This window comes from Gopherus evgoodei, chromosome 3 (assembly GCF_007399415.2).
Source record: "Gopherus evgoodei ecotype Sinaloan lineage chromosome 3, rGopEvg1_v1.p, whole genome shotgun sequence".
In the NCBI taxonomy this organism is placed as follows: domain Eukaryota; kingdom Metazoa; phylum Chordata; order Testudines; family Testudinidae; genus Gopherus; species Gopherus evgoodei.
In genome coordinates, this window is record NC_044324.1 from 180,089,037 (window position 1) to 180,102,770 (window position 13,734).

General features: G+C 44.2%; 1 protein-coding gene across 1 annotated transcript; it reads right to left on the reverse strand.

Moving 5' to 3' along the window:
* Positions 1 to 4,244: 4,244 nt before the first annotated feature.
* NENF (neudesin neurotrophic factor) lies at positions 4,245 to 13,072 on the reverse strand. Its single transcript, XM_030557553.1, has 4 exons — positions 12,896 to 13,072; positions 8,021 to 8,081; positions 7,232 to 7,335; positions 4,245 to 6,519 (listed from the first exon to the last, which is right to left on the reverse strand). Exons 1-4 carry the CDS (start codon positions 13,061 to 13,063, stop codon positions 6,343 to 6,345), a joined length of 510 nt encoding a protein of 169 aa, XP_030413413.1. The 5' UTR covers positions 13,064 to 13,072; the 3' UTR covers positions 4,245 to 6,342.
* Between the last annotated feature and the right edge of the window lie 662 nt (positions 13,073 to 13,734).

Below are 13,734 nucleotides of genomic sequence, written 5' to 3' on the forward strand. Positions count from 1 at the left end.
CCTTGAATCACGCAGACACCCATGATAAATTAACAAGAGGTAGATTAGAGGCAGTAGAGTAAAAACAGTGAGTCATTTTCTGGAAGCTACAAGTGGATTACAAAGAAATTCATCACCCTTTAGGGTAAGTTGGGAGCCTGTAATGGGACCTCTCACTGTTTGCTTGTTTAAGTGAAAATTTCAGATCGCTCAATGGTCTCATTGAAATGATGCAAAACTCAGCGTAACAAAGCCAGCTGTAAAGAAAGGGTGACAATAAATGTGATATTTTTAGGAAAAACAATTTTAAAAAATTAACAGTTGACATCATCCACATTTCTGTCTCCAAGGCAAATGTTACCTTTCAGCAGTGTAAAATTCAGCTCCCTCACCACACCAAAAAAGATATTTTACAACATATGACTTGGCTGTTTTTTAAAAGGATACACTCTAGTGCTTAGCATGCTAGAGTGGGACCCAAGAGATAATGGTTGTGACATTCCCCTCTGGTGTTATCCGGACCGGTGATCTGCTAGGTCACTCCAGTCCTTGAGTTTGGGAGCCAGCCTTACCCTGCTCTGCCGTGAGAACCCCCCATTTCTGGGCTGTTCATGCACAGCCTCTGCCATGTAACCTGCTCCTTGGATTGTGCAACTGAATGACACTAGCCAGTATCTCCGGTCCCTGACACAACCCTAGGAACCTCCGTCTTGCAGTGTCCAGTTATGCCCGCTGGATGCTGCAAGCTTATATGAGTTCATCAATTTAACAAAGAAACTGATATGTACCAGGCTTGTTATCCCAAGGGGAATCTCTGACACACTTCAAACCAAACACACTGCTTCAGGTAGAATATACAAACAGCTTCATTAACTATAAAGATAGATTTTTAAGAGATTATAAGTCAAAACATAAGTCAGGTTTGGTCAAATGAAATAAAAGCAAAACGCATTCTAAGCCGATCTTAACACTTTCAGTGCCCTTACAAACTTAAGATGCTTCTCACCACCGGCTGGCTGGTTGCTCTTCAGCCAGGCTCTCCTCTTTGATCAGCGCTTCAGTCACTTGGTGTGGTGGTGTCTGTAGGTGTAGGTGGAAGAGAGAGGAAGAGCATGGCAAACGTCTTCCTTTTATCATGTTCTTGAGCATTGCTGAGTCTCTCCAAGCAAGGTTGAGCAATTCGCCTGGTGTGGCTTCATGCAGGTGAGTCATTACATTGTAGCTCCCTTGCTGGACAATGACTATGGATGGGTTCTCTGACACCGCGCCCTGGGGGTTGGTTACTTTCCTTGCTGTTGCCTCTGGAGAGCTAATATCTGACTGATTCCCCCAACTTAGAGCATGTTTTAGTGACAACCATTCAACACAATTCTCATAACTTCATATGCATTAATGACATGCATATATGGATAGAGAAATGAGTTTCAGCAGATCATAACCTTTCCCCTGATACCTTACAAGGCATGCTTTATATGTAAGATCCCAATTAGATGAAAATGAGGAATATGGGGGTTCCAGCATGCTCCCCCAAGGTACAGAATGTCACAATGGTTCAACAGACTTTCTCTGTGACATTGTGCGAGTCATTTTATCATTTTGTGCCTCAGTCACTCATCTATAAAATGGGGAAATAAAAGGAGATAATTCTTCCCTAAGTAAGGTGTTCTGAGGATAAATTAATTAGTGGTTCACTGTGGTGATGATCCTCTTATGAGTAGGTAGATGGGTCAAATGAATTTTTGGTAAAAAAGCCTTTATAAAACCTACTGTGTAATCAATAGCAATATTTCTATGGCATTTATTAAACATCAATCAATAGTAGCAGGCAGGGGCGACTCTAGGTATTTTGCTGCCCCAAGCACGGCAGGCAGGCTGCCTTCGGCGGCTTGCCTGTGGGAGGTCCCCAGTCCCGCCAATTTGGCGGCAGCCTGCGGGTGGTCTGCCAAAGCCTCGGGACCAGCGAACCCTCCGCAGGGATGCCGCCAAAGGCAGCCTTCCTGCCGCTCTCCCGGCGACCAGCAGAGCACCCCCCGTGGCTTGCCGCCCCAGGCACACGCTTGGCGTGCTGGTGCCTGGAGCCACCCCTAGTAGCAGTTTCTGAAGAAAAGACGGGCCTGTTTGCAGCCAGGGAATTGTAGCATTGTGAAAGTGCATTGGAATCTGAAAGTGAAGTTGACTAGGAAATGATTACACCAAAGTGAAAGTGATTAGTCATTTTATTTTCCTAACTGAGGAAAGAGAATAAATTGTAAGAACATTTGATTTTTAAAATTCATTCAGTTTAGATGATCAAAAGTGTCATTAATAACTGAGCTAAGGAAAGTGTTATTTTTAAATGGGGCTAAAGCATCTCTTTCCATATACGTGAGTGGGGGATAGCCACTATGGGCAGATCTTTCACACAGAGAGGTCAGAGAAAATACTACGCTCCATCCTTGAGACCTCCATGTAAGCTCCTCATTGGAGATCCATAGGCTTAACATAACAATGGCCATACTGGGTCAGACAAATGGTCCATCTAGTCAGTATCTTGTCTTCAACAGTAGCCAGTGTCAGATGCTTCAGGGGAATGAACAGAACAGGACAATTATTGAGTGATCTATCCTGTATTGTCTACTCCCACCTTCTGGCAATGTTCTTGTCTTCAGATAGGGAGAACAGAACATTGTTACACCATATGCAAACCCACTTGAAGTTTGTGGGTTTGAATCTGCCCTCAAAACTAAGTTTCCATGTACAACATTTAACATGTTGGTAAAACTTCTAATAAATCATTGAAAATAATCTTAGCAGTGTAGCTCCTCCAGCTGCCCAAATCAGGAAGTAGAGTGTCAAATTAGAGTGGGACAGGAAAAGAAGGAAATATTACTTAGTGCTTTTATCAGAAGAGCTCTGCTCTCAATCTCTTACATTCCAGTTAATCATCTCTTTCATATAATTATTACCCCTTACACTTGGACCACTCATCTCCTCATTCAACTCCTTAAAACACATTTCTCCCACAATGCCTCTCAGTTATAGTGTCTGCACCATTTTGAGACTGAATCTTCAGCCTTTGTACAGTATCATGAATGAGTTAGGCCAGGGGTGGGCAAACTTTTTGGCCTGAGGGCCACATCTGGGTGGGGAAATTGCATGCAGGGCGATGAATGTAGGGCTGGGGCAGGGGGTTGGGGTGTGGGTGGGAGTGTGAGATGTGGGAGGGGGTGTGTGTGCAGAAAGGGACTCAGGGCAGGGAGTGCAGTGAGGGGTGTGGGGTGAAGGAAGGGGCTCAGGGCAAGGGGTTGGGATACAGGAGGGAGTGCAAAAGGGGGCTCAGGGGAGGGGATTAGGGTGCGGGAGAGGTACACCAGGGAGCTCAGGGCAGGGGGTTGGGGCAGAGGAGAGGATGTGGAGTGCAGGAAGATGCTCAGGGCAGGGGGTTGAGATGCAGGTGGGGTGGGGGCTGCAGGCTCCTTGAATGGCTCTGGGGTGGCAGTGGGGCTAAGGCAGGCTCCCTGCCTGCCCTGGTCTCACGCAGCAACCAGCACTATGTCTCTGCGGCTCTGGGCAGGGGGAAAGAAACGGGACAGAAGGCTCCGCACACTGCCCTCACCTGTGGGTACCTCCCCCAAAGCTCCCATTGGCCGCAGTTCCCCATTCCCAGCCAATGGGAGCTGCTGGGGATGGTTCCTACAGGCAAGGGCAGCACGCAGCGCCCTCTACCCCCAGGGGCTGCAGGGATGTGGTGCCGGCTGCTTCCAGGACAGCATGGGGCCAGAGAGATTGCCTTAACCGAGCTATGCTGTGGGGCTCGCAATCCCACAGGCCGTAATTTGCCCATCCCTGAGTTAGACTGCAAGCTATTTACAGTTTGTTCATACAGCACCCACCATCCTGATGAAGCTTAGTTTTAGAGCTGGTTGAAATTTGTATTGGGGGTGTGATGTGTTGTGTGTAGTTTGTGGGTTTGGGTTTGTTTTTTTTTAAATGAAAAACTGCTTTTCAACTAAAACAAAACCATTTTTATTCTGGTCAATGTTTTCGGGGGTGGGGGGTTGTTTGAAAAATTAAAAAAGAGGCAGAAATCAAAACCCAGAATATTATATTTTCAGCAAAAGTTTTCTGTTTTCAAAACCTAGAGTTTTTTATTAAATTAGTTTCCATACTTTTCACAAACCACAAATTTTCAAGTTTCATTTTTTTCACTGAAAAATGTTTGTGGAGTAATGGATCTAAAAAATGGTTTACTTTCCTGCAAAAACTTTATTAACAACCAACTGTAGCTTTAAATACAAACATTTATTAATTAGAACTTTTGTGATGCAGTTAAGTGGCACAGGTAACCTCAGGTACACAGAAACTTAGTGGCGGAGTGTAACCACCAGGAGTCTGTTGCTTTAACCTCTTACACAATACTGCTGAATGGCTACATGGGGAAAAAAGGGGCTTAAGGCACAAAGCAAATTTAGAGTAAATATCAATGACTTTATGAAAGGGATAAAAGAAAAAACTTTTATTTTAAATGATCAGACAATTATTTTTCTCCCACAATAGGCTATACAGCGTACAGACCCCAGGAGAAGGAGAATAAATGATTCAATCATTTACTCTTTGAAAGAAAGCAGCCAGAAGGTTAACATAATGAAGCAAATTATCTTTAAGAAATTGGAAGCAGCTGCTCAGTTTCTCAGTGCTAATTCATGGTAGCAGATAAATCCACGTACATGACAGTTAGCATTTGACTTCAGTTAGTGGAAGTCAGAAGTCAGCAGCACTTGGTATAGCACAAGCATTTAATGTTCTCTGATTGCTATGTAAATTAAAAGCAGCCTGAAAGACTGCAAAGAGAAATCTGACAGAGGAGAGGACTTGTTTTCCCCCCCAGCAGGACCTGGAGTTGTATATTAGGTTAAACAGAAAAAGAACACACACACATCTTTCAAGGGAACTGGAGTGGCAATGATCAAGCTAGGAAAAGTAATAGTGCAGAGAACCTGAGAGAGATTAAAAATGGAAAAAGCACTGGTAGACAAGGGTGCTAGAACAATTTGTGTAGAGGGGGTGCTGAGAGCTCTTGAACCAAATGGTAAAGCCTGCATATGATGATAACTACTTCAAGCCAGGAGGTGCTCCAGCACCCTAGTTCCTGCTCTTATGTAGAGTCAACCAGAGTTTAATTGACAGCATAGAGAAGCTGGGAATATTCGGGTCAGACTGAAATAATCACAGTAAACTTATATTTTACAATATGTGAACAAAGACTTTATGATAACCAGAGGTCCTAAGTTATAATTTCTCTTGGTTTGTGGGAATTAGGAGTTGAGGATACTAAACAATCATCATGACCTAATTTTAAATGACAAACTCATGTAAATGTATTACAAAAAAGTGCTATTTTGCTGAAACTACTACAATAATAAGAGTGATTTAGGCCACATCTACATTACCACTTATGTCAGTATAACTTATGCCACTCAGAGGTGTGACTAAGCCACCGCCCTGAGTGATATAAGTAACATCCACCTATGTGCCGGTGTGGACAGCGCTATGTTGGCAGGAGAACTTCTGCCAACATAGCTGCCACTGCTTGGTGGGGGTGGATTATTTAAGGCGATGGGAGACCTCTCTCCTGTCAGGGTAGAGCAGCTCCATTAGAGATCTTGCAGCAGAGCTGCTGCGAGCTATTGATTGTAGCCCATAGCCTATATCAAATCAAAAGGTAATTAAATATTACATTTTCCAGAAGAAAAATCTTTGTTTTATAACACTGGGCTTTGCATAAATATACAGCATTTAAGTACATTTCAGGAAGTCAGCATTTATATATCCGCTGTAATGAAAGAGGATGAATATTAAACCCCACACCACTCCTCTGAGATAGGAAGCCTTATTACACCTATTTTGTTGATGGAGAAACTGAGGCATGGAGAAGTGAAGTAAGGTGACTCATGTAATACAGCAAGTTTGCAGCGGAACAGGGAACAGAACCCAGAAATGGCAAAACCCCATGTCCCATGATTCAGCTATTAAAGGACATTTTCTCCCCTTCAGGGAATGAGTTTTTAGTTATCCAATTTTTATTTTTATATTAAAAAAGATAAATCAAGATATTGGCAGTGAGAATTTTATTGAAATAATTCCCTCCAATCCACAAATACCTGCCACTGATTAAATTGTATTTGGTTCACTACCTGAAGGAATTCACAACACTAGTAATCAGCCATTATCCTCGTTGGGGGGGGGGGGAAGACGGATAACAAAAATACAAAAGATACATAATTCATAGAAAGCGTTCTTCTGCCTTAGAAACAGTCAATGTTTCCCAGTCATACAGCATTCTACAATGTCCATCTGAGGATTTTCAGGATGCTAAATCCTTCATCAAAATTCATCTCTAATGCTGAAATGTGGCTGATCCTCAGGTTTAAAGTTCTGATTGGGGCTGCCATCCTCATTCAGAATTCTTTGAGAAGTGTAGCCAACAATAGGATATTTGGCTTTGTACACATCATTGAAGATATCATCCAGGGATTTTAGCTCTTCTTCCGTGAGCCCTGTCTAAACGAAATATGAGCAAGAAAAAATGGCAGGTATTTACATATGTCTTTATTTATGTTGATCATCCTAGCCTCGATGTCAGCCTTCAGGTTTAATTTGCAGGGCACAGAAACAATGGAGGGTTTAAGTAACTGGCAATGGGTTATTTATCATAGAACCTGTCACTCCTAGGTCACTTATTCAAATTCAGCCCAGTAGTGACAAAGCCTGACATCCGCAGGTAAAGTGGGTTGTTGGTGTCAATTCATTTCCAAAAAGCACCATCACAGTTGGCCCATTTGGTATTCTCAGCAGAGACACCAAGGACTGAATTGGTCAAGGAAACTGAACTACACATTTTTAGATGCTGTCCCTCTAGACAGCTGTTGATGGGGAAGCTGCTGCCCAAGTTCTCTGTTCTACTGATGGAGAAATTTCTCGCTCTAAGGCTCTCAGTTTGGTAGCTTTCACCGGTCCTAAGTGCACTTTTCTTTATTTTAAATTTAAAAAGCAGCTAAAACCAGCATTAGAGGAAAACGTGTAAATCTATATAATGGAAGGTGTCTCAACCAGATCAGAAGGGGTTAATGACATTTCTTGGAAAATAAACAAACATTTTCCTTATTTATAGGATTGGGCTTTGCATAAATATACAGCAGGGGAATATATTTTAGGGAAGACAAGATTGAAATTTTGCAAAAAAGGAATTAAACAAAACAATCTCATTTCTTACTGTGTCATGAGTGAGATCTTCCGGGTCAAGTGACATCTTTGCAACTCCTCGTGTTGAGTCCTTTCCAACGAGGGCATTGTACGGGGCACCTTTCCCATAAAATTCTGTTCAAGGAGAGGAAATCTAGTAATGTTCAGACTATTGACAGTGAAAACAATGGACCAGATTAAGCATCTGCTTATACCAGCATGAAAGGAGCCCATTATACTCCTAAACGAGCCCAAACCAAGGACTTGGATCTGAGCCCTTTTCTCCTAAAATTCTGGTGACGTCTCAAGACAAACTATCTTACCTGGACTAGTTAACGTGGCCAAAAATGGCAACTGCCTGTCTTCACTAAGACTGTAATACAGCTGCTGCCCAAGTTGTGTCTGTTCTACTGATGGAGAATTTCTCTCTCTAGGGCTCTCAGTTTCGTAGCTTTCACCAGTCCTAAGTGCACTTTTTTTTTTTAATTTAAAGAGTAGCTAAAACCAACGTTAGAGGAAAATATGTAAATCTGTATAATGGAAGGTGTCTCAATCAAGTCAAAAGGTATTATGGCATTTCTTAGAAAATGATAGGATAAGAAGAGGATCTGTTCTGTTCCAGACACAGAGGTCAGCATGAAAGGAGATGCGAAGCTGAGAGTGGGAGAAGGCAGCTTCAGAGGAGGATGATTGGGAATTAAAAACAAAGAGTATGTTCTTTGTATTTAAATAGAGTTTGCAGTTTCCTAAAGGTTTAGGATGTTTAAGAAAAATGGGATAATGTGAAGGGGGAAAAAACCCCGGGGAGAAGCCAGCTCACCTTTTCCAGAAGTGACATCAAATACTACTCCCTTCACAGCCATGTAAATAGGCTGTCCCTCCTGGAAAGAAAGAGAGAAGCCAGCAGGTGCTCAAAATAAAGCCAGTATGTGTACAGCACATTGAGAAGAGAATGAACCCCTTACTGGGTGTTCTCTAGCAACTTAAATCACGATCAATGCACACAAGATTCACAGCCTGGAGTTTTCATTCATCCCCAAATCAATTACATGCTGCAAAAAAATGAATAAAGATTTCTCTGTGGGTCGCTGGGCCACAAGAAGCTGGTTTTCTATACCTTGTCATTGTGACTGCTATCAGCTGCCAAACAGTCATGCATCCCTGTGTCAGCTGCTGGCACTATACAGTAAAGAGACCATATTCTGAGCCAAAGGCAGAGATGGGGGAAGGAACAGAGGATGCAAAGTCTCCAGGTCACATTCAGGTTAGTGTACAAAAAAAATCAGTATTCATCATGTGATAATTACATGAATAATTTCCACTGGTATTCAGCAATGTGTAGTTCAATGGTATCTAGCTGTGATGCCAAGTTCTGAGTGTCTGCATTCTGAATACCACGTTGTACATGGAGAAGATGTAGACTTCCGTTCTCACTATTAGAGCTTGTTTTCACTATTAAGACACCAAATACTAGTGGAATAGGTATGTTAAAGCTCTGTTTATTTCTGTGCTGCATCAGTGCATCTCTTGCTCCCATAGATGATGATTCTTGAAATTCTTGGAATAAACACTGGTACTTGAAATAGACTATGAGAATCTTTATGGATTAAACCCCAGAAAATGATGAAAGTTCATGGAAGAAACTATTCTGTTTGGAACCTAGTAGTCAGACAATACACTTCCCCCTATTGTGCCTTTTCTGGAGTCAGTTCATAATACTTGTTTGTTCCAAGATGATTAAGTAAATCATTCTGGAGGTGGATGTTTTCTGAGGTGAAAGGGTGTATGGCAGATGGTATTCTGCTTTGATCAAGAGGATAAAGCAAACACACGCACACCCAAATCCGATCTTCTGCTTACATCTGTTTTGCTTAATAAACCATTGATTCCACTTTGTCCTCCCCTCAAAATCTGCTTTCTCTGTCAATGAGGTGCTGGTTAGTGTTTTCTTAGTTTCTGGAGACAACCCCCAGGAGGCCAACCAGCAAGCGCTTCAGAGAAGAGATCTGTATAAATTTAGCAAAGGATTTTATCATTTTGAATTTGTTAACTATGATTTTTTTTCACCATAGAAAGCTAAAACTTCCGAAAATTGAATTCTTGTATTAATTCTATGATATTTTTAAAAACTGCCTGCATACTTGACTTAATGAGCTAGAAGAATACATTAAGGCAGGGTGGCCAACCTGTGGCTCCGAAGCTACATGCGGCTCTTCAGAAGTTAATATGCGGCTCCTTGTATAGACACTGATTCTGGGGCTGGAGCTACAGGCACCCCTGGCTCTGCCACAGGCCCTGCCCCCTCCCACCCGCCTGCTATGCCCTCGCTCCTTCCCCCCCCCCCCCGAGCCTTCTGCACGCCATGAAACAGCTGATTGGGAGGGAGGTTGGCGGGAGGCACTGGGACCGTGCGGGAGGGGGAGCTGATGGGGGGCTGCTGACATATTACTGTGGCTCTTTGGCAATGTACATTGGTAAATTCTGGCTCCTTCTCCGCCTCAGGTTGGCCACTCCTGCATTAAGGGAAGATTTTGAATCCATTGGCCTAAATGTCCTACGTGGCAGGCAAGGATTAGAGTAGGATGGATACTTCATTTAATCCCTACGCATCTCTGAAGGCTATGGAATTAGCTCAGTGAGAACAATAACTTTGTAAAGGGGAAGAATTTTCTTTGAGGATTACCTCATTGGAGGGATCACCACAGGTTTTGGAAGAATAAATAGCTGTGATTCTGTAAAATTTTGAGGCATCGGTAGTTATAATGATAGTGATGAGGGAGAGAGTATCGAAAGCTCCATATTCCAATATCCTAGTGAGCAGTTTGGTATTTATAGTGAAGCACATTCTACAGATCTCTAAAACTGAGGAACTGGCTGTAAACACTCAGATGGGAGAAGATATCTGGTATCTATTCTTTTTCCGCCAGGAAGGAAACAGGAAGAATATCCTGTTCTACAACTGTGGTGTTCATCCTGGGGAAAAGGGGAGATCTGACAAACAACTAGAGACTTTGGGCCCATTGCCTGGTTATTTTGATGGTTCTCTTGAGCAGCCTGGGAGAAACTGACCTGCCTGGATAGATGTTTAAGAACTTTAGGTATCCTTGAAACTGATTGTACTATTTGTACACTATGATTTGAAAAGGCATTTCTATTACTATATATGCCTGAGATGGGTAACTTGGTAACTCTCAAACAAGGATATCTACAGAAGAGCTTCTACCAGTTGCACATTTTTGCTCTATTGTACACAAGGCCTATGCAGAAGAACTGGTTAGAGAAAGAAATTGGAGTCAGGAAACCTGGATTCTCTTCCAAACTATTCACTGTTTGACTTTCAGCAAGTCACTTACCCACATTTGTTTAGTGCTTTAAAAACTCTGGATGAATGATACATGTAAATTATTTATCAAAATAATTATGCTTTCTTTTCTCCCTCTCTAAAATACTTTAAAATAGTGCTAGGAAGAAAAAAAATATTACTTCAGAAATATTGGTGTTGTTTAAAAAAAAAAACTAAAGGAAATTCACACACATTCTTAATTGAGAGTTAAAGTTGTCAATAGATATCTATTTTATCTCATTTTTAGTTTAAAATAAAGTCAGAGGGTTAAGATCCCAGCAGAAACTTTATCTCTACTACTTAGCCTCTCCATCATCCCCATCCTAACCTTCAGCTATGAGTAACAGATGCCCAGGATCTCAGGGAAAAATTCTAGCCTGCAGACTGTTAATATACCATTAAACAGCTGTGACCAGACTTCTAAAGTGCCCAGCATCTAGCAGATCCTACTGAAATCCATCAATGGGAGTTTTGAGGAGCCAAGCTATTTTGAAAATCAGGCCAATAAAGAACCAGACTCTGCCAGCTTTCACAGTACAGGATGAGACCAAAACATATAGTTACATCCATGGCTGACAGCTGACTGTTTCTGCTAGGCTTATTCAGTCTTTGCCTTACTGATTATAACCATCAATTGCCACAATATCTATCAGTTCCTTCCCATTAATAGATTGATCACTAACCTTTAACTTGCCTTGTTGACTGTATATTACCTAATCTCACCAACCTCTGCCTCCTTTGTCATGCCTCCTTTTGTCCCCACATTCCACTCCGCTACTCTTCCTCCCACTAGTCTGATCCCCTCTACCGTTCTCATGTACCCAACACAACAATCTTCTTCCACCCCCAGCTCTGCCCTCGCCATCCACTATTAACCTCTTCTCCAACTCTCTTGACAATAAGGAGAAAGAAAAAAACTTTAATTTTGCACTAAGCCATATTAATATGTGGAAATATCAAGATGTATGCAAAAGATAACAAACGACTATCGTTTTGTAATCCTTGTTCTCCCTTCCCCTAAACCTCCTCCAATGTCATTACTTATGCTATTTCTAAATGTAGATTGTAAGCCTGTTAAGCAGTATCCTGTAATTCTGCATTTGTATGTAAAGATCCAGGTACTCCTGAGGCCCTGTATAAATCTGATCACCCTGGACTTTATAGCTATCACTATATAGCACACCTCAATTACTCAGAACTTCATTGCAAGAGTACAAATAGAAGTTCCATCCTCCTGCTCCAATATCGTAAGCCCTTATTATATAGGCTAAAGGGAAATCGCAATAAGTTGTTAAAAATATAGGACCTATGACACATACTTGAGCAGTTCTGTTGTTACCTAGTAGAGAGCAATGGTACATATACACACTAGCCAGCCCATTACAAAAACATGTCATATTAGACTCTGCATATGATCCATAAGCGCCTGCCATGCCCACCATCCCACAATGTGCTTGCCTTCACTGCAAAATTTTAACTCGAGTATTGCCCCATCCAGACATACAGACCCTTAGTATGAGGGCTGTAGTGCTTTTAATACTTATGGGCCAACCTGCCCAGTGACACAGACCAAATTTCAAGCCAGCACAACACATCAGCTCCTAACAACCATTCTGTAATGGGAATGCAGGCTAACACCTTTTTCATCTGCTTTAGTCACTTCTCTGACCACATGAGGTGTGGTTCCCTCATCTTCACTATAAATTACACATCCTCGTAAAACAGGTCTTGGATCTTGTATACATATAAGCTGGAAGCGTGTGTGTTGAGTGGGGGGAACAGAGTGCAGGCGATATCTCCATATAACAAAAGATCATACCAATGCAATTCATATGTGCAACGGGGAAGATTTGTGTTTCTTTCATGTGGCAAGAAGTGAGTTCTTCCACTGGTAAGGAATAGAGTTAAGGTTGAGTTGGAGCCTTAACTGAAAGTGTCAAGACTGTCAGATGTTTGTCGTTGTAACTGCAGTGTTCTAATGTCCTGGCATGCACAAGTTGGTTTCTTTTATCACTATCTCCTTGTTTGTTTCCCAACAATGTTTTTAGTCTCAGAGTGGTGACCATACTCCCCATTTGGAGAGAGCTGATTAGACAGCTCCAGCGTGCAATGACACTTGGTCTCCTTTGACATGAAAAGTTTTTAATATCTAGGAGAGAGATGGAAGAGTTGGCATCAAACTGCTCCAGACACAGCAGGAGTGTGGCTAGTTTCTGGTGGGGGTGTCACGCATCTGGTAGTAATAACAACAAAACAACTCAACCCACCTCCGCAGGGGGCAGTGCCCTCTGCCCACGCAGCAGCGCCCTTCCCCCACCTGACCATGCCCCCAGGGGCCGACGCCCCCCGTACCTCCTGCCCGCTGTATCTGGCCAGCTCGGACTCGGTGAAGAGCCGTACGGGGGTGGGGGCCGGGGCCGGCTTGAAGCGCAGCTCCTGCTGCTGCTCCGCCAGAGCGGCCACGGCGGCGGCCAGGCAGCCCAGCGCCAGAGCAAGCAGCCGCGCGGGCCCACCGGCCATGGTGCAGCGCAGGCGGCCAGGCAGCTCGGGGCGGGGCCAGGGCCTGCGAGGCGGGATCCTGCCAGGCTGTGGGCGGCATCAGCCCCTTTGGGGAAAGACCCTCCGTCCGGCCCGCCCCTTCAGCTGCCCTTGGCCCTACCCAGCTCCGCCTGATCGCCCCACGGCTCTGTAGCTCCTCTGCCCCGTCCCCCGCACCGCAACACCGCCCGGATCCCTGCAAACCAGCCACTTCCTCCCCCCCAACCCCCGCACCGCAACACCCCCAGCTCCCTGCCAACCAGCCACCTCCCGTCTCCCGCACCGCAACACCCCCGGCTCCCTGCAAACCAGCCACCTCCCGTCCCATTCCCCGTACCGCAACACCCCCAGCTCCCTGCCAACCAGCCACCTCCTCCCGTCCCATCCCCCCGCACCGCAACACCCCCGGCTCCCTGCCAACCAGCCACCTCCTCCCGTCCCATCCCCCGCACCGCAACACCCCCGGCTCCCTGCAAACCAGCCATCTCCCGCACCGCAACACCCCCAGCTCCCTGCCAACCAGCCACCTCCCGTCTCCCGCACCGCAACACCCCCAGCTCCCTGCCAACCAGCCACCTCCCGTCTCCCGCACCGCAACACCCCCGGCTCCCTGCAAATCAGCCACCTCCCGTCCCATTCCCCGTACCGCAACA